Source organism: Synchiropus splendidus, chromosome 8, assembly GCF_027744825.2.
Source record: "Synchiropus splendidus isolate RoL2022-P1 chromosome 8, RoL_Sspl_1.0, whole genome shotgun sequence".
Classification (NCBI taxonomy): Eukaryota; Metazoa; Chordata; class Actinopteri; order Syngnathiformes; family Callionymidae; genus Synchiropus; species Synchiropus splendidus.
Genome location: NC_071341.1, coordinates 7,413,936 through 7,435,116, shown reverse-complemented (window position 1 = coordinate 7,435,116; position 21,181 = coordinate 7,413,936). Strand labels below are relative to the sequence as shown.

Sequence of the window (21,181 nt, the reverse complement as noted above, 5' to 3'; positions counted from 1 at the left end):
CCTCTTCCTGTCACAGATGCCTCTTTTGAACCCCTGAATATGGCGTGTTTATTCACAAAACGCAAGCTTCAAAGCACCCATCATTTTACAGAACACGAGCGCTTGACACATTCTTCAGAGCCATTTGGCAAACTGACTGTTCTGCTATGCTGAAAGGTTTGAATTTAGAGTCTCAAGTGTTTACTCTATCGGTTTCATCCGAGGAGAGGGTCAGCCTCTTCCAGACATGGCCAAGATTGATTTGTCTAGATCTCTTACTCAGGATAGTAGTAAGATTGCTGCCCCTCTGACCCACCTCAAGCCATTTATCTTGTCATCAGAGGGGGGATTCTGCCTTCAAAGAGCTTTGTGCCCTGGTACGTCATCATGACACCAATCTTCAGTTCCTGGCGGAGGTCAACCCTGAAGGCAGTAGAGCCAACTGTGACTGCTGAAGGCCACACACTAGTTCCAAGGTACCAATCCTGGTATGTACGCACCTCGAGATCTTCACGTACCACGGCACAGCTAAGAGCCTGGAGTCACTTTCACTCTGACGTTTTAACTGCTCAAACGCGAAGCCTGACCTTCAGATTGCATGTTCGCTCCTCGGTCTCTATGCTCTCCGATTCTCAAATGACGATTCCCAGCTAACTTGTTGCCCTGGCACTGCACAATTTCCATTTTTTCATTTTGCCTGGGGAGCCAAGTCAGACGGAACATGTCAAGCAGACCTGTAGGTGGCACTGCATGGCATCTCAGCTCAGGAAGAGTTTGCACTCAACACTCCAACCTCACCTGTTTGGGAGTGTCCCCATTTAGGGCCAGTTACAGTCACCTGCCACTCCCAAAGGTGTGGTCGATCACTGGGCTCCTCCCGATCCAGAGTGAGAATAGTAAGTTAGGTCACTCAAAATGAAATACAAAGACATAAAAATAAAGAAAAGATTAGAAATTCAATACGCGGAGGAATGAAGTTGTGTCATGAAGTACACTAGAACAGTTAACTGGCAAAGTACAAAGGCCATCCCTACTTATTTAAACTTTTCAGACAAGCACTTCACAACACACACTCATCCTGTTGTAGTTGTAGTGTTCACCGCTACCTTGTCCATCTGTAACATTTCTGTCATGGACTCCATACCTGGGCAACACTTCCTCATCTCCTCGGTTTTCTTCTCCCTCACGGCCACTGAAGTCTGCTCCTGTCATGATCCTCCACCTCTGGGTAGCGTTCTCCATCACCTCATTTAGTGTGTTGCAGAACTCCTGCTTCTCCTCCTGCTGACATCCTGCGTATGAGCCGTAAGCACTGCTGTTCATCATGAGTCCTGTCTGTCTTTCTCTTCACTTCCACAACATTGTTAACATACTCGTCCTTCAAATTTATGTCCACATCATTTCTCTTCCAACCTACTTCATGGTAAAAGTCAAGACAATGAATCCATCTTCAATGTTCCAAAGCCTAGCTTCCTTAGCAGTTATCCAATGGCTTATCATCATGTCAGCATCCTCTATGTCCTTTCTAGTCATGGTACCGCCAACCTTTGTTCACGCTCACAATAAAGGAGTGGTTCAACTGGGTGTGACCACAAACCATGTTGTCGTCTTTTCTTGCTGATGTTTAAGTCACCATAGAATTTTGGCTGGAGAAGGTTGAGCAACTCATCTAAGATGGCATATCAAAGCTCTAGCGAGAAGGTTGGCAGCGTCTCTGGACAGTGTCCAGAGCATGGAGGAGACACCAGGAAACAGGCCGAAACAAAGGCTCCTTTCTTCAGACACCTGCCTAGCTTCCTCCTGCAGGAGTCTCAATTTAAAAGGGGTATGAAGATTCTGGCTACTAGTGAGCTGTCCAGTGATGACACCATCACAACTTGGGACTAAAAACATGAGGAGCTAGCACTATAAACTGGCTAATAAGAATGAGCACAGACAGAATCAGCTCTAAATTCCCTATACCCAGCACATATAGAGTTGAAGTGGTTCTATATGTGTGTTAGAAACCTGGAGCTGTTTTGCTTTAACATGTCAAATATATTGGGGACAAAATATACATTTATTCCTGAATAACACTTCTGTTTTAATTGGCTCTTGGAAGTGGTCAAGGTTATGAACCTGGGTGTGTCTGACTGTGAAACCAGAAGAATATTAAATATTAAATTTACATTAGAATTTTTTATTTTTTTTCAAGTGTGGACATTAATATTTAGGGCGCTGAGGATTTCTGGTTTGGTCATCATGTTAATCTGTCTCACTTCTGCTGGCATCATCATAACTCACTGAGGTTTAGGGAATTCACCCACCTGCAGACGGATGCCTGGGTCTCCACTGGAAACCATTACGCATTATTGAGCAGTATCTTGTTCACAATTCTGGAGGTCTGTAAAGAGAACGATGGAGCTATGAGAGGGGGCAGCATTGCAACAAAGATACTGGGATCAAAAAGGTTGTCAAGTTGGTTCTCCTCTCTTCTGCTTCGGAGCCTCTTCAATCCTCCCATCCTTCTCTGATGGCGTAACACACAGAGAGAGCTCAGTGATGAGAATCCCACAGACAGTGGATACACACGATTGAAGAAGGAGGATGTGACAGACGTGTTGTCACATGTTGCTGTATGTGGACACTGAGCATCAGTAGACAGACGGCAGAGTGTGTCAAGGCATACTGCGCCCTGTCCAGACAGGAAAATGTACCAAATGGGTTCCTGGCAGAGGATCGGCAAACATGTGAATGCTGTGTCAATATGTGATAATCGCATTTTGTGTGATCTCCGGTATCAAACACCTGTGAAACACTCATCGCACATGTTTTACATTGCTTTCATCCTGGCAACCAGATGGACCAACAATTTATTTAGAAAAGATATGCTGTTTTTTAAGCACAGAAGTAGAAGTGGTTTTATTTGCCTGATATTTCACAAGTGTTTATAGTGATGCACTGATTTATACACATGCTGTCTGAACAGATACACTCGCTCCTTTCCATAGAGTTTATACAGTTTCAGAGGCCAATCCCAGCTGCTTAAGGCGAGAAGTGGGGGCCACCCTGGACAGGTTGCTAATCTATGGTGCCCACACGTGCGGACAATTGAGTGTCAGCAATTAACCTCTGTATATTTTTAGACGCTGGAGAGAACCCAGTTTGGCAGCCAGGCTGCAGCACCACCACTGCCCACAGTGCCGCCTACTAACGCACAGAGCAAAGTGTCAATTATCAAGCTTCACTTTCAGGAAAGAAATGCTTGTGTACACAAATATATAATGATGCTATATGACACGCAACTGTATTGTACATCACATAAATATATAAAAATAAATATACATAAATCGATCCAGACCAGAACCCGAGGAACAGCTTCTTCCCATCAACCATCAGACTATCGAATTTGTGATCAGCCTTTGTTGTTTTATTTTATTTTATTTTTGTCAGCACTTTATTCCAAAGCACTTTCCTAGTTGGTGGGATTCCCACTGACCATGGCAATAAATGTGATTCACATCATAGAAAACCTTAATATATACATTGCATCCTATCAAACTTGTGAGATGCTGCACATACTATGTGTGGAACAACATTCTCTTATTTACTCCAAACGACAGCTCCAGAATGGATTTGAGGTGTCAAATATGGCTGTGAAATAATCGCAAAGGAAATTAGTTGCAGTACACTACGCTTCCTTTTACTGTGGTCCGCGTACACGTGTGGATTTCTTTAGAGCGAGACGACATTTTTAAAAGACTTGCTGTGTGATGTACCAGTCCGCTGTCAATGCGCTGAATGACTTGCCACACTAACCAACAAGCGCGGGTCGCTGACCACGGCGTCACGTAGTTACTTTAAAGGTCTAACTCAACTCTGTCAAAGCGATTGGTTCGGTTCGGTTCCAGACTTCCCTTCAACTTCCGTTTTCTTCTTTATGTAATTTCAACGCACGATCCGTAGCCGTGCACTCGAACTCGTCACTCTCACACCGCGCGAGATACATAACATGAGATTCCACGTGCAGGAGATGACTTGTTTATATAAAACGATGGACAGCTATTTGGACCAATGGGCGTCCAGATATTTGATTTCGTCATCTTTTCCATGGAAACCTGTTGTTTCCAGCCAATCATGAAGAGACTAAGGTGGAGTCTGAATTGAGGTCGCGAGCCGAGCCCACTGATTGGCTGCAGGGCCGGAGCCGGAGAGTGCCGGGGAGGAACCCTCGATTCACTGTGTCAAGCCGTCTGCGGTCCTACTCCCATTGAGATACACTGTGATGGTTTCACTCATTTAACTCGCCGCTCGGACTTTCTTTTGCTCGACAGCGAAGACGACGGGGACAGGGGATTTATTTTACCTGCACAGGTTGGTTTTCCATTGATTTTATCGGGTAGCTTTCGAGAAATTGTATAACTGAGCGCAAAAAATAAGTTGCATAACTAAATCGTGTGTGCGCATGCGCCGAGTTTCAGCTTGCTCTACTTTTTGTACTTTTATACAACAAAATACTCTGTTTGGGCCCATGAACGGGTGTAAAGTGACGAAAATCTATTTTCTTTCGACATAGACCGATGGTGGACGAGAAGCCGTCACACAGGGGTCGTTTTTAAGCGACATCATCACTTTTACATAACTGTGTCAGTGTACCGTGCTGTGGATTGCAGGTCAACGTGTGTGTGGATTTTGAATAGCAGGTCAATGGAAGCTGGTTGGGGGAAGGGATTTATGTTGAAGATGGCTAATTTATTTTCATATTTGAAGTGAAAATAACGTTATAGACGACACGGACATGCAGTGTAGAACAAATATTAGTGGAAAAATGACGAATAGAGAAATCAATCTGACGTCTGTTTTTGGTAGAAATGACTAAGAGGTGTCAGGGAAAACAACACAGACTTTAATGTGCTCATCAAAAAGGCAATAGATGTATATTTTACATGAACGTAATGTATAGATGTTTCTAAATCGATCCGATTTTGATGACTACAACCATTATTAATGTGTTTAGGACCGTCTTCAGGCCTTATTTTTCTTATAAGAAATATAATGTGCTAGTGACATTTGTACGTTAACCATCGTTTATATAGAAAATACTTGAAGTGTTAATGCTTTGCCCTGTTTTCATCTACATTATCAACACGTTCATCACCGAGTATGTAGTGTTTCGATATCTTATTAAGGGTGGAGGGAAAGCTTAATGTATTAAACTGATACTGGTGTTAAATATCAGGTTTAAAGTGTACATTTTCTAATCGATGCCTAATTGTTATCAGGATAGCAACGAGCAAGCAAATAGCCCATTAATTTCATCCTGGTTTATGATTGACTATTTACAAAGCTTTGTGAATGTATTTATAAAGATATATGTACAGTGTGTGGCCACTGGTCAACTGTTTCATAAAAGCCCGTGGTTTTGTGAAGCAGCAGTGAAAGCCAGATCCATGTGACTGGGGCAAGGTTGTATAATGCCTGAGATCTGTGCTAGTGGTGCTGCTGGTTCAGAAACAGGAGTGAGCTGGAAGCTCGAGGAGTTCCGCGTCGTGATGTTAGTCTGTGGCGGTTTCAGTGCATGGAACATGCTTACTGAGGACTTCCATTCCATATTTTTGGGAACATTTCAGTGAATATCCGTCTGGTTCTGCTCCTGTTTTGGAGAGTTAGCAGTTTCTCTCTGGTAAGCTCGTGTGCTGATTTCTGTTGTAATATGTAAGAATGTATTATCACTATTGTGTAGACTTCTTCGATGATTTAATCTTTTTTGATTTTGTGTTCATCCAAAAACGTATTGCTAGTAAGCAATTTTGGCTCGAATTGTCTTAACTTAAACAATGACAAAACTGTAATCATTTATCATTTGAGATTCTAAATGCTCTCATGTAGCCTTTTTATATCATTTTAGAGGTTAAAACTCTACATATTGCCATATTTTTACCTGTGTCTCTCTCCCCCACGGTTGATATCAAGCCAACCTGTTGACACTCCTTGCGCTCTTCTGACTGGTTATTTGCTGCAGCCAATAGGAAGCTACTGTTGATCACTTGGCTACTTCCATGCTAAATTCCACTGTGGGTCACATCCGGGCCTAGACCGTCACTGTGTGGAGGTGTGGGTGGCATGAATTGTGTTAAATTGTAAGGGTTTTTTTTTTTCCTTGTTACTCACTTTACTGCCTTGTTATTCCAGGGAGGTTATATAAAAGCGCTTATGTAAATCGTGAAAGATACTGTAGTTAGTGTTGCTGTGGTTGGAGCCTTACATAAATAGTTGTGTGTGCTGCTGTTTATTTCTCTGTGTGGGAATAATGGTCATTTGAATAATTGGAAATTGTTTACACAGTCAACATATGTAGCGTCTGTAATGATGTATGCTTGCAGGGTGGATAATTGACACATAAACAGCTTGAATTTAATGCTTTTGGTCGTAAAAGCTGTTTGATCAGGAATCTTTTTTTGCTGCTTTCCTCTGTTTGCTGGTTGTTTTTGGCTTCTTAATTGATTTATGTTATAGGGTATGTAAATATTGTACGGTTTTTCAAAAAGAGTTTTTTAAGAGTGAATTCCCATTTCAATTTTTGTGCTTAATTGTTTTATTAAATTTCTCTCATGATAAATTGTGGTTGGGCTTAAATCCTGGGGGAAACAGTTGTGTCCTTACTGAGCCATCCTTTTAATGGAGTCCCAGCAGGGTTGTGTGTGTGTGTGCGTCTGAAACCTTTTATGAGAACTGACAACGGAAAGGTGGGCAGTGCTCTATTGGCTGCTCAGAACAAAGTGTGTTGTGATGGATTAGTGGTAGTAACTGTTATCGATTGGCTTCTATTTCAAGTGACTCCTTTGCTTCTGTATTGATCTTCTATTTATTTTTATTCTACTGTAGGGCGTTACATAAATGTTTTCTTTATTTTTGCTTTTCTTTTCAGAGTCTCTGTCCAGGTGGTTGATCTTCATATGCGCTTCAGTGCCTTACACTTGGCCTTGCCATGTGGAGGGTGACTTGATTAGCTCCTCTTTACAGACCTGGTCATTCCATGTCTGAGGACAGTAACCCAATTCACTACCTGTACTCCAACCTGCATAGCCGTGAGCGGCCTCGTGAGAGGGTTGGCTTCCAGGTGACTGAAGGGGATAGCCCCATCAGCCAGCTTCACCGTATGGCCAGCAGTTACAATGAGGACTGTGGCGGCCGGGATGGCGTCGAGTTGGAACCAGAATTAGGGCTGGCTTCTGAAGGGAGCGATAGTAGCCATGAGCCCCCTGCCTCGCCCGGCTCCCCGCATGAAGAACGGAAGCGTGCACGTCCACCTTTACATGAAGACGTGGAGATGGGAGGCAGTGGCTCAAGTGGGAGTGGGACGGAGTCTCACGGCAACGAGTCTCATGGAAATGAGTCCCATGGCAATGAGTCTGTTGGCAGCTCAAATGGCAATGGCAAAGATTCAGCTCTCTTGGAGTCGTCCGGCAGCAACAAGAGGTAAGCGTGTTTTCTTATGTCATTCTTCCCTATTGTTATGTGGTGCTGGATTTTAACAACACAGAGCAGTTCGGGCGCAAGAACACCTAGTGCTAATGTAGCGTGACTCAACGTCGGACGTGTTGAGGAAAAAATGTGGTACACATGCCCGGCCTGTATGTGGCGTTGTAATGCTTTCACAAACAACGAAGAAGTAGGAATGGCACTTGCTCTCTAGTCAACCTTTGTTTTATAATGTCACAAACTGCTGACTCAGTTTTATTTTGTTGTCAAATTGTATGTGTGTGGTCAGACAGTGCATGACAGAGTGCTTTGAGAGTGGTTTTGCAGTTCCAAAAGGGTGCAGATGAATATGTCTAGCTGGGCCTGCAACAATTAAATGACAAAATAAATTTTTTAAAAATAGTAGTAGCAGAGATATTTCAGTGTTAAAAAATACAAATTAAATAAAAATTCCGATGTGATGTCTGGCTGCCCTGTTTACACGAAGAAGAGCAGGTGATGTCAGAAAAAAACATAGTAAAGGTGTTCTCTCCAGGTACAAAATGGGCTAGTGAAGTTTCATCGCAGAGTGTTGTAATTTTCAGTGCCCTCTAGTTGGCACTCTCTGCTAATAACTTTTTAAAGAAAACCTGTAGGAGGAAGTGGTCAGGATGTTGTTTGTTGTTTTGGAGACAAAGAATTTCAACGTACGATGTAGATCGGAACTCGGCTCCAATTATTTGTCATCACCAATCTAACTAGTTCTATGATTTGATTATCTTCAGAAAAGGTGTCAGATCACATAATCATTTGGGGACTAGCAATGGACATATTGACTTGGCCTCATTAAAACATTTCCTGGAGAACTTTTTTTTTCTTCATGTGGCAGTATGGCTCACTCTACTGTGCTACAAATGCTCCTGATTTTTTCTTCTTTTTTCAAGAAATGTTTTGGTGGCGACTAGTGGCGGTTGTTTGGATCTAGAAACCCTGACACCAACAGAAAGTCATTGACTCCCATCTGTTTTGTCCCACACTTTTTTTTCTGTGCTCAAACTGTTCCATCCATGCTGCTTGTTTGTGGCCTTTACAGCAACATTTTGCCCATAACACCATGTGTTGTTTATGTTTGCAGCTCCAACTCCCACAGCCCATCCCCACCAAGCAGCTCCAATGCATTCAGTTTGTTGAGTTCTGAGCAGGACAACCCTTCGACAAGCGGCTGCAGGTAAGAATTTAGATCCGTTTTTGTGGATGATGATTTTGTGGTCCATGATGTATTGTGTTTTTTATACTTCTGAGTGATGTCACTTGTAATTTCTTTCTATAACGTGGAGGTCACATTTACTGTCTGAGACCCAGAACAAATCTAGCCTGTGATGCTGCACCCCTTCTATACTGGCAGCTACCCCCTCCTGATCTGCTTTCCTCTTTGGAAGGCTCTGCACTGTAGAGAGTGTGACAGCAGCGATCTTGTCATATTGACACACGTGTATCTGTCTCATGCACACTTTGTAGCAGCGAACAGTCCGCCAAAGCGAAGACACAGAAGGAGCTCTTCAAGACCCTCAAGGAGCTCAAGATGCACTTACCGTCGGAAAAAAGGAGCAAGGGCAAGTCCAGCACGGTCAACACCCTGAAATATGCCCTGCGATGTGTCAAGCAGGTGAAAGGTAAGCTGGTTTTCTTTTAGCACCTTCTTCTGTCACATGTTTAGACATGTGTTGGCATCATCTATGATACTGACTGTGATTAAATGCAATTAATAACTTATAAGCTTTATTGTATTCTCAAATGAATGCACAACCGTTTTGTAATGTTGTTTTGTGGTTTGTTGTAGCCAATGAGGAGTATTATCAAATGCTGATGATCAACGACAGTCAGCCTCCTGGTTTTGATGTCTCATCTTACACCATCGAGGAAATCAACAGCATCACCTCCGAATACACACTCAAAAATACAGTACGTACATTCGGTTTTGGTCTAAATTCTAATGAGTTTGTAATGAGATATTTATGTATCTCAATGACTCTTCAATTTGATTTAGACTTTGCAGATTTCTTTTTTTAGGGACATTTTTGCATTTGTAAAATGTTATTTCCCCTGCCCAACATCAGTGACATGTGCAAAGCTTTGGTTAAACAAATGTCAACTGTATACATGCTTTTGTATTCTGTTTGCACAAATTATTGTTTCATAGTACTTCTCTATATCTTTACACTTATAACATCTCGAGTGTCTTATCAAACTGTCTTTTATCACCAGGATATATTTGCTGTTGCTGTCTCGCTCATCACTGGAAAGATTGTTTACATCTCAGACCAAGCAGCAACCATCTTGAATTGCAAGCGGGAGGTGTTCAACAACGCCAAGTTTGTTGAGTTCTTGACCCCTCAAGATGTCAGCGTGTTTTACAGCTTCACAACTCCATACCGCCTGCCCTCCTGGAGCATGTGCACCAGCGCAGGTACCAGACACCCTTGAGAGTTGTGAATGAATGCAAATTAGAAATAACGTTCGTTCATCTGGTGAGGTGGTTTTCCACGAGCCTCTGTGAAGCACGTGGAGAATCCACACACTATCTTCACCACCTGCACATACATGTATCTAGTCATTACACATGACACCACCTACACATAGAACAACACATGTTCATGCATACACTACACATATTTCATTAACAGGCTCAATGACACATTATTAAAAATGTGTGGTCGCACAGAAACACCAGCTATGAAATACCTCATGTTTGTCGCAAACATTTTACCCAAAGCAATATGTATTTGAGCTACAAATCTTAATGGCATGTAGAGAAAAAGGTTGAATCAGTTTATTCTTAAAGTCTATTTTTGAAAATGTCTAACTTCACCATGTTTTCACATGCAGATCTCATTCTGTTATATGCTTTGAATTGATTTGCTGATGGAGTAGCCTTTTGGCGTTGGTCTCCTCTGTGTCAGGGACCAGTTTTATAAATATAGATGACTAACCAGATGGGGGTCTCGGAAATAGCCGAGCTAATGCATTTGATAATGTGCTCAAGCGTCTCTCTTTTGTCTTATGCAGAGTCATCACCCACGGAGTGCATGCAGGAGAAATCCTTCTTTTGCCGCATCAGGTGAGGGCCATTGGCCACCAGCTTACATGATCCATAGTTTCCTGTTTTGAGAAGTCTGACTCAGCTCAGCGTTGGTGAGAAGCAGGAAAGGGGAGGTGGCACTCATTGTTTTGTATGTGTCATTGTTGACCAGTCAGATTTAATTTGGATAGGACGAAATCAGTGAAAACACTTTATTTTACCATTGTTATATCTTTTTTTTTTAATTCTGATTGAGAAAAATGTGTCCAGACGTCGTGAACTTGACGAATGTGATGATTTCCACATGACAGAATCCATTTTGTGTCTATGTTATATATCAGAACATAATTATTGAAAACAGACGTCTTTTCCTCTAGTGGTGGGAAGGAGCGTGAGGGCGATCTGCAGTACTATCCTTTCCGGATGACCCCATATCTGATGAAAGTCCAGGATGCCGAGTTGTCCGAAGAACAGTTCTGCTGCCTCCTACTGGCCGAAAGGGTGCACTCCGGATATGAAGGTGAATTTTTTTTTAGGTCTTGGGTATGCAGCGTTCCAACACACTTTTTTGTGATTCAGTTATAGTCAAAATTAATTTCAATGTCACTGGGTTCCCTCTTTTAGTGTAGTTAAATGAGTTCCAATCAATGCAATTAAGCAATAATCTGATTTTAAATTTGAGTAAAAATTCACATTTCCTCATCTAAACGTTGCTGCATCTTACCTAAAATAAATTGTGCCCCTCTCACCGACTAGTATTCATAATGATGAAGTTTGATTAAACAGTTAAAGTCTTTAAGTGCAGAGGTTAATTCATTTCTGTTATTGTTCTGTCATGCTTTCAGCACCCAGAATCCCCCCTGATAAGCGAATCTTCACAACCACACACACTCCCAATTGTGTGTTCCAGGATGTGGATGAGAGGTCAGTCATATACAAACGTACTTTGTATTGTATGAGAAATTATTAGCCTTTGACTGACTGACTGAAAAACACACCTCTGTCTGTTTATCGTCCAGGGCTGTCCCTCTGCTGGGCTACCTCCCACAGGATTTAATTGGGACTCCAGTGCTACTCAATCTGCACCCAAGCGATCGGCCCATAATGCTCGCTGTGCATCGAAAAAGTAAGGCAACATCAGTTTTGATGCTGTGTATCAATATGAGTATGTGATTTCTGAACTGTCTGTGGTTCACAGTCCTGCAGTATGTTGGTCAGCCGTTCGACCATTCCTCTATCCGCTTCTGCGCAAGAAACGGCGAATACATCACCATCGACACGAGCTGGTCCAGTTTCGTAAACCCCTGGAGCCGGAAAGTCTCTTTTGTCATTGGCCGACACAAAGTTCGAATGTGAGTTTAAATGTACATGAACTGTCAAACCTACTGTGATATGTGTTGACACTGTAACTGTCGAACAAGTTCCATGATGTATGTTTCAGTTTTCTCGAAAGTGTATTTTATCGGTTTATAATTCAAGGGGTCCTGTGAACGAGGACGTTTTTGCCGCACCAGCGTACCATGGAGGCAAGATGATGGATTCCGACATCCAGGAAATCAGTGAACAGATCCACCGACTGCTACTCCAAGTATGATCTCACCAGATGTGTATTGACTTATCTTGGAACTTGGCACTTCTTTAACACTCTCTGTTTCTTCAGCCGGTCCACAACATGGGTTCCAGTGGTTACGGTAGCCATGGCAGCAATGGTTCCCATGAACAGATGTTGAGCATCAGCTCATCTAGCGAAAGCAATGGCAACGCCATAGTGAGTAACATGGCAGAGGATACGGGCAAGTCCAAACCTTCAAGGACTTTCCAGGAGATCTGTAAAGGGGTTCATATGCTTAAGAACCAAGACTCTCAGGTCAGCTTGCGGTCTCCACCTGCTTCTCCACTGCCATCACCCTCAAAACCAGAGCAGCGGCGAACAACCGATGGTATGTTTTGTTGTTTTTTACCCACAAATAAATCTTAAGTGACTAGTTTGTTTGCTAGATGTAGCTGTTAAACACACCACAAGGAAAACCACAATGTATGTTTATAGGGATGAATGTTTTTATGGAAATTTTTTATTATTTTTTTAGCATTTATTAACTGTGTGATTTACAGTATTTACTTGCCTTTGCAGCTCAGAAAAGTTCTCTGGTGCGTCTGAAAGAGTCTGCAGCCTCTCCTCAGGCCAGAGATGGCACTGCTGCCTGTACTGAAGACTTCACTTGCAAAGACCAGACTGTCTGCTCTTACCAGCAGATTAGTTGCCTTGACAGTGTGATAAGGTAAGAATGTGATGAAATAGTTATCAGTTATTATGTGGCATACACCTTTTAAGCCATTTAACTTCTTCCATAGGTACTTAGAAAGTTGTAACATCCCCATCACGGTGAAACGGAAGTACCAGTTCTCATCTAACACGACGTCATCAAACTCTGACGATGACAAGAAGCGAACGGAGGATGGACTTCAAGTAGATCCCAGTGGAACCACAGGCATGTGCAATTCTTATTTCAGAAGTCTTACATTTTAGAACATCTACTGATGTATTTATGCTGATGTCTGTTCAGATTCTATGATGCTCGATGGTCAACAAGGAATGTCGACCATGAAAGCGCCTAAGAAACCTGCAGCAGGGGATTCTGCTGTGGTGGGAGGCCCCATGGCCCCCCTGACCCTCCACAGCAAAGCTGAGAGCGTTGTGTCCATCACCTCCCAGTGCAGCTATAGTAGTACCATAGTCCATGTGGGAGACAAGAAACCACAGCCTGAATCTGGTGAGTTTCTCTCAGCCTTATAAACCAACCTGTCAGTCACACTTACTTGATCATCTGATCCTGATCTATGCTGCTGCACAGAAATCATAGAGGATGTGGCTGAGAGCCCTGCACCTCCAGCTCAGCCTGTCAGTGTGGTGTCGCCACCGAGCCAGGAGAAGGAGGCCTACAAGCGACTGGGACTTACCAAGCAAGTGCTTGCGGCACACACGCAAAAAGAAGAACAGGCTTTCCTCATCCGATGCAGGGTTCTGAAAAACACCCGGTCCTTCCAGAAGGACTACTCCACATATCTGCACAAGCAAAGAGGCTCTGCTCATGCAGAAGGTAAGCATCAGTTTCACTCTGGTCATAACTGGTGTTTTCTTCGTCTTTCTGCAATTTGACTCAAAAAACTTAAAGTTCACTGATGCCGCCCGATTCACTATCCCATAAGCTAAACTCATGAATGGTGTTGCAGAGCCACCTGGGAACCGTGGAGCCTCCAAGCTAGGCAACCCCCGACCTGAGACTGCTGCCAAGAAAGGCAACCGCAATAGGAAGTCCAAGAAGCCTCGCATCAAGCATCCTGATTCGTCAGATAGTGCTGTGTCGAACCGCAAACCTCGACCTCCCCTTCAGGGTCTCAACCAAACATCATGGTCTCCCTCAGAAGCGTCCATGTCCGCGTTTAATGCGTCCTACCCTGCCATTGTGCCTGCATACCCTCTGTACCCTCCTGCATCTGCTGCCCCAGGGCAAGTCCCCCGCCAAGACACTTCTCAGTCGACTGGATTTGTGGAAGGACAGAGCACCCAAGCTCCTCCCACGGCCACTGCGTTCCCTCCACCAATTGTTACACCTGTGGTGGCACTGGTGTTGCCGAATTACATGTTTCCACAGATAGGGCAAATGGGACAACTCGGGGCTGCTCCCAGACCAGCATTTTATGCTGAGCAGACCCAGGCACAGCCAGCCTTCACTAGCCAGCAGCCGTTCCAGCCCCCACAGACGACGTACACCATGCAGACACAAGCTGCCTTCACAAGCCAGCAGATGTTCCCGGTGCAGACAGCATTCCCGCCACAGCAGCCTTTCCAGGCTGCACCTACTGCCTACACTCCCCACCAGTCCTTCACCAGCCAGCCGTCTTTCCCAGTTCAGACTCAGTTCGTGGCTCAAGCCCCATACGCAGCTCAGCCCTTTCCGTACACCTTAAACACAGAGCCTCCGAAATCGGTGACTGTGGAACATCGAGAAGGGGCGTCGCGCTCCTCCACCCCTGCATCAGGTGCACGGGAACCTGCAACATCGCCGACGCTGTTTGAGTCACGCTGCAGCTCACCTTTGCAGCTGAATCTGCTGAGTATGGAGGAGGGGCAGCGTTCTGTGGAGCGGCAGGACAGCACACTGCTGGTATCTGCCACTCAAGCCAGTGGTATTGGGGTTTCAGGAGGAGTAGGAGAGAAGAACACTGGAGTTCCAGCCAAGTCTGAGAATCATCCGCAGGTAAGCATAAACAACTCAAGTAGGAGAAGACGACTTGCATTTGTATGATTCGTCTTTTCGGAGTTCACCACTGTTAGGTGCTTTTAGTGGTAACTTTTGTGTCTTAAAATCTCATAAACATTAGGTGCTTAGGCAAATATAACCTTTTGTTAGTTCCAGGAGCGTTACAGAGGAGCGGTGATGCATTTAAGGCATAACATGAAAATTACATAAAATTCACAGAATAAAATGAAGACTGGTGCAATGTCAGCATTAATACCCCTATTCACCAACACATACTGTATATATTTGTGTAAAACGCTAAACTTTACTGAAATGTGACTCGCCAACTAGCCTGGAAAGAAACAACCTTATTTTCTCTCTCATATCTTCGCTTCTGTTTTGTGTCAGGTGGAGTCTCCGGGTGACACTGCTCACAGTGATGGTAACTCCTCGTGCTCAGACCTGCTGGACATTCTGCTGCAGGAGGATTCTCACTCCGGCACTGGATCCGCCACCTCCGGCTCTACGGGTTCAGGCTCAGGATCAGGTTCAGGGTCAGGCTCTGGCTGCAACGGCTGTGGGACATCAGGGAGTGGAGCGTCAGGCAGCAGGACAGGTCAGTTGCTCACTTTTCTGAGAGTAGTCTATGAGTATATACTGATGCATTCTCTTAGGGACACTAAAGTATTGAGTTGGAAGTTGAAGGCCCAGAAAACGTCATTATTTCCTGAGTCTGACTTTTAAAACGTGTGTTAACGGCTATGATTCAGCTCAAAAAAATAATTTGAATCATGTTTTGAGCCTGGATCCGAACCTTTATCGGGGTCAATCCTATGGTACTTAATAGTAACAGCCTAGTTTTTATTTTTTTTAAGTATGTCCACATGTGGTAAATCCTAATCTTGATATTAAAACTCTTTTTTCCACAGGGAGCAGCAACACTAGCAAATATTTTGGGAGTGTGGATTCGCTCGACCCTGACCCCAAGAGCAAGGTCAAAACAAGGGGTGGAGGAGAGTCAGATGGAGGTCAGTCGCAGGCCAAAATCTCCAGCAAAGGAGATGAGGAGCATTTCAAGTACGTGCTGCAGGAGCCTCTCTGGCTGCTGATGGCCAACGCTGATGACAAGGTCATGATGACATATCAGATGCCATCCAGGTAAGATCATGACTCCACAATCACACCGGGAGCCTCCATGAAATAGGGTCCTCATTTTCACAGCCCAACACTCTCAGCTCAGAAATCTCTGAGCATCCATTTAAATGAAACCATACATAATTTTTTAAACTGAGCGCCACCTACTCAGATTTGAAAATAAGGACTCTCTTTCATCTGCTCAGTCTATCACTAGCTGTGGGTTTTCAAAATGCAGGTATGAATTTGACGTTCGTCGCTGTGTTTGCAGGGACATCCAGAAGGTTCTTAGAGAAGACAAGGAGAGGTTGAGGCAGATGCAGAAGAGCCAGCCCCACTTTTCGTCAGATCAGAGGAGAGAGCTGCTTGAAGAACATCCCTGGATGAGGAGAGGAGGTCTGCCGTCTGCCATCAATGTGAAGGTCAGGAACCAGCACTGCCTTCTCTCTTGTGCGATCTTTTATTGGGGTTGGGGTTGATATGTAACTTCCATTGCATTTTAGAGACATCTAAAATATAACATCAGTCTTTCATCAGTAGCAATTGAGAAGCCTCCACACAAGTTATGTCTGAATTCATCTTTCTAGGATCTTACATTTTAGCTGTATTTTTGTTAGTATGACAACGCTACCTTTGTGGTCTCAGGAGTGCGTATATTGTGAGGATGCAGCGGCGCCCCCTCTGGAGGAGGACCTGCCTGACATGGACATGGGTGAACTCGGCGAGGAAGGGAACCAAGAGCAGCAGAGCGCGATACCATCAGAGGACTTGGCCCCTAAAGAAGGCTCAGTCTCCTGAGTGTCTCCGATCACCAAACTGGGGATATACTTGACCTGTCAATGACCCTCGAAATGCACACTGACAATCTGACACGTTGTGGATATGTATGAAAAGGAGCCCTGCCACATTCACCGAAAAACACCGACACGCAAGATGAACTCAAGGCGAACTTGCATGTGTGTCTGATGAACTGATGCTGTCTATACTATATGTGGCCACACGAGGGCGATGTTTCTCAACGGGAACCACAAGTTATTGATTACATTTGCCAGCATTTTTTACACGTACACACTTTCAGATATATTGTGGACCTACGTTGTGTGTTTGGTGACGCTTGGCCTCCAAGATACATCTTTTATTTCTATTAAATTATATTTTTCGTCTTGCTGTCTGAGGCAAGGTGCAATGGAAGCTTTCAGGACAAAGAACAGGTTTTATTCAATTGACCAGCCAGATATCATTAGTTCATTTATCAACACAACAGGCATTACTGACTGTGTGTTCTCTGGCACAACCACAGGACCTCAGAGGTGGAACACCTTAGGTCCCAATGAGGCGACTGTGTTGCCCTCTGTTCTTTTATTCCACTATTGCTGAGGCACACGCTGAGTGGGAGGGACAATCCAGTGCACAGCGACAGTCATGGTTGTAGTAAGCTTATTTATTTCACAGAAGAGGAATAAATCCAGAACAGATCATCTTCAGCGAAAGCCAAATCAGCTGATCTCAGAGGTAGGATTCACTAGATTCCTTCAACACAGCGACAGTCACTTTAAGGTGAGATGACAACCTGTGTGGAGTGTGGATGGTGGGAGTCATCACGGGGAAGTCAAATCAGCCAAACTTGTGAAAAGGCGTCATTTCCAGCGGTGTATTTTCTAGAGATGTCCCAATGTGTGATAGTTGGTGATTTTGATGTGATGCAGCTTTATCCTGAAATGTACTTTTTGATCAAATTATTTTTGGTCTTTTTTATGAACAACCACAGCTGTCACTATTTAAAGTATGTATGAGCACTTGAGTGCTTGACACAGTCCAGTCATCAGAGCCTCTGGCACGTCAGCACAAATGTCCAGATCTCATCTGAAACAGAAGTCCGAGCTTGGAAATCCCCTGAATTGAGAGAACAACAGTGCAGCGTTCGAAATGTAGCTCACCAGGGAGCCGTGTGGCCTTAGTAATGGTCTGTTAGAAGCTTGACTACACAAGCAAAGGCAACATTCTTCCATGACACGTGTCATGGAAATGGCCCTGTCCCCTGGTCAGAAAGGATTCTGGACTGTGGTTCCCCTGCAGAGCAATGTAGAAGAGACATGAATGTAACAGAATGGACCAAGAGCATCTCACTGGCTTCATGGGTTTCATTGTTTTATTGTTGTTTTATCTGACCTTTTATATTCTATTTTTCTTTTTTTAAAGCTTTTGTGTGTCTTCGGGGATGGACCCTACCTCTTACAAATCCCAGGTTACTGTGAGAATCCACTAGGTGTTTGTGTGCAGAAAGAGCAGCCCGATACTTGAGTGATTCCGGTCAGTTGCGAGGTGGTGCGCCGCCTTGTACTGACAGAGCTTTTGGTGGCTCCTGGTCACCGCCTTAGGCATCTGCTGTTTGTCATCTGTCTGTTTCTTGTCCAAAATACCCCACAGGGGCTGCTCTGTAGCCCACCAGTGTGGCAGTCAAAAGTTCACGTTTGACACGTTGGGAAAGAAATGCTGCAAGCAAATCCTTTTATATTCAAAGCCTTATTCCTGATCTTGCAAGGCCTCAAAACGAAGGGTTTTACACTTGAGTGACACACTGGTGGTCAATGAGACAACCATTGCCCCTCTGTGCCGTGAAGGTGTGGACACGGTACGGCACGTCGTGTTGTGCCTCGTCACAGTCATGTAACAGCTGTATGAATCTGCGATGCGCTCAGCAGAAAGTGTATGTTCATTTTTGTAGGTAAGATCTGTGTTTGATGAATAAAATATATTGACCTTTTCCTTCCTCTGCTTTCACTCCTTCGAAACGGAGCGGGTAGAAAAGCATCATCCATTTATATCAGGAGGAGTAGTGGAGCCCCTGCAACTGTCACGTCAATCTATCAACTTCACAGCGACATCTCAGCTGAACACTCCTGAATAACACACGAGGCAACATCTGTGGGAGCCAGTCACAGCTATAGCAGGTGATCGGGGACAGACGGCCAGGATCCTTGCCCTGTGCTGCAAACAAGAACTGTGACTGCTATTTGTAAGCCATCGAACACGGATCATTCAGTCACATAAAATCTAAACTAAAGTTGTACATCAGTTAGCGTCAGTCTCTGTGAAATTAGTCATACACGTTTCATAGAAAATGCAACAAATGGAACAGATACCAGACAACAGAATACATACATACAGTGCATCTTCAGTTGACCACCTCTTAGTCCTGTTCACGGACTTACTGATAATTTTAATATCTTTCTGATACACGTGTCTTTGGCGGGTTTTTTTGGAAACTACACCGTAAAATACTAGTTAATAAAATTTGATATGAAACGAACGCGGTGTCCCAGTTCGCTCGCTGTAGTGTCGTCACGATGTTAGACGCGCATGCGTAGACCGATAACAACGCTTCTCGTTCAACCGCTTGCAACGCTGGGTTGCGACAAAGTGAAGGGCTACGTGAACCATCGCGAGTTGAATTCGCACGAAGTGCAATCGAAAGTCTGATTGTATTAAACAAAACCGAACTGAGTCACACGTCCTTTTAAAAGATTTGCTCCGAAGCGTCCTAATAACGGAACAAGTTAAGCAAGCTGCAGCGAGCGTATTTAGCATGCTTTAGAATGTGTACTAAACTAGTATGTTTACGTTTCATTCTATACTCGGGTTTAGTAAAAATAATAATAAACAATTTTCACGTTCATTGTGAGTCACAAACAGGTTTTTAATTGCTCTTATGTCTTCCATATTCAAATATGCCGTACGTTCTTCGCCTCGTCTGTTGTCATTTGTTCGGCTTGGACAAAGCTGTAGCAGTAAAATTATGGTTTTGTTCTGGGTCGCGGGTCCGACAGGAGCCGCTTGTTGCGGGGCGTTCGAGGACAGCAGGATTTTCCCCGGGGAGATCTCTTTCAGCACCATATGCTCACCTCCGCCGTTACTCTTTCAAACAACTGTTGCACTGCGCTGACCCGTGACCTCTGGATTCATGAACCTGCAGCTGATGAATATGGACTCTCAGACCCCCCTTAACATAACGTGTGATCCTCCCTCGCTTTTTCTCCACACAAACGCACTTTCAACTGTCGCCTCAGTTGCTTCATGCAGTTAGATGGCGGGACAGAACTAAACATGGCTGCAACTTTTCTGTCATTTGCACCACATATAACGTCACGAATCTGAGTGAATGCAGCGCAATAACATGATTTCATTGACACTTCTTGCCATCAGATGTTTCTGTTGTAAATCATCTGGGATGATGATTCTGTATGCTTGTATGTCAGTGCTGAGCATGCGTGTTAGTGACTGTGCCGATATAGTTACTCAGTCACAAGCAGAAGAATGTGGTTTGGACCCCAAGAATGCTCTCATTTTCCACAGATTTCAGTAAGCTTTTAAGTCTCATAGGACCACAAGGGATGGCCTTCGCTTCACATTGACCACATGACACTAAGCACTGCAGATCGCTCAGGTTGTATGTTGATGTAAACCTTTGACAAACAGTTTTCTGTCTGCATTGTTCACTGCAGTGTCCCTGTCGTCCTCTGTTATTCATGCTCTCACTGAAGACAAACATGAAGTGTGTGGGCCTGATTTGTTTGTCAACCGAATGGAAGAGAAACCTTTGATATATATATATATGAACAATATGGTAAGAAAAATCCTTACTTCCCTGACAGCAGTTCTTTGCATAAGAGGTTTTATACGCATGAAGGCTGTATAATCTCATAGTGTCAGAACCTTTCTAGAGTGTGGCCTCTACGCTCTGGAGGTGTTATACAGTAGCAGACGTGTGGTTGGCCTTTGATGCAACGATACGACCAGACGTGGCTCTCTGCTGCCTGTGTGTGTTCTTTGAAGAGTCCGCTTTAGTGTCTTTTCAGCTCCAAGTCCTTTGACACGTCTCCGTCAAATGGTCAGACACAGCTTTGATCACCTCGTCTCCCATTTCCTTTGACATTCACACCCTTCACCTCCTCCTCCCCCTCCTCCACCTGGACTTGTTAATGAGTCTCCCAAAGTCATGTGACACTGCAGCACCTGGACATGAACATGGCGTACTGTCCCTGGATATCAGTCACAATAAAACAATCTGGGACAGACAGACATGCCTAACTGAACCCTGCTTCCCTGACAGTGTGTGTGAGAGACAGGATCTCGCAGCCTTTCGTCGCGAGGATATCGGCTCTGAGGTGAGAGTGGCGACGCCTCCAGACTCTTTCATGAGCAGCAGGGGAGTGTGAAGAAGGAAGCTGACCAGCAATTATCCATCTCCTGACGCTGCAGCCAGCAGCTCCTCTCCGACTCTTCATCCACACGACACTATATTGCTATT

At 44.2% G+C, this 21,181-nt stretch overlaps 1 protein-coding gene and 1 long non-coding RNA gene across 5 annotated transcripts; one reads left to right on the top strand and one right to left on the bottom strand.

The window, feature by feature from the left end:
• Positions 1–2: 2 nt before the first annotated feature.
• On the bottom strand, positions 3–3,945 carry LOC128763967 (uncharacterized). 4 transcript variants are annotated; one of them, XR_008415700.1, is made up of 5 exons: positions 3,837–3,945; positions 2,286–2,362; positions 778–1,271; positions 480–676; positions 3–402 (listed from the first exon to the last, which is right to left on the bottom strand). It is a non-coding gene; the product is annotated as an uncharacterized LOC128763967 (long non-coding RNA). The 4 variants fall into 4 exon arrangements; XR_008415701.1 differs by having other exon boundaries at positions 3–676; positions 778–853; positions 1,124–1,271; XR_008415698.1 differs by having other exon boundaries at positions 3–676.
• A 233-nt stretch (positions 3,946–4,178) lies between these two features.
• LOC128763548 (period circadian protein homolog 2-like) lies at positions 4,179–18,655 on the top strand. Its single transcript, XM_053872443.1, has 22 exons — positions 4,179–4,332; positions 6,887–7,437; positions 8,555–8,647; positions 8,938–9,092; positions 9,260–9,381; positions 9,685–9,886; positions 10,486–10,537; positions 10,876–11,018; positions 11,344–11,422; positions 11,518–11,624; positions 11,697–11,850; positions 11,978–12,086; positions 12,159–12,438; positions 12,630–12,777; positions 12,851–12,987; positions 13,063–13,269; positions 13,351–13,596; positions 13,730–14,757; positions 15,148–15,355; positions 15,669–15,897; positions 16,145–16,295; positions 16,519–18,655. The coding sequence occupies exons 2-22, from the start codon at positions 6,995–6,997 to the stop codon at positions 16,669–16,671; spliced, it is 4,446 nt and encodes a 1,481-aa protein (XP_053728418.1). The 5' UTR covers positions 4,179–4,332; positions 6,887–6,994; the 3' UTR covers positions 16,672–18,655.
• The last annotated feature ends 2,526 nt before the right edge of the window (positions 18,656–21,181 follow it).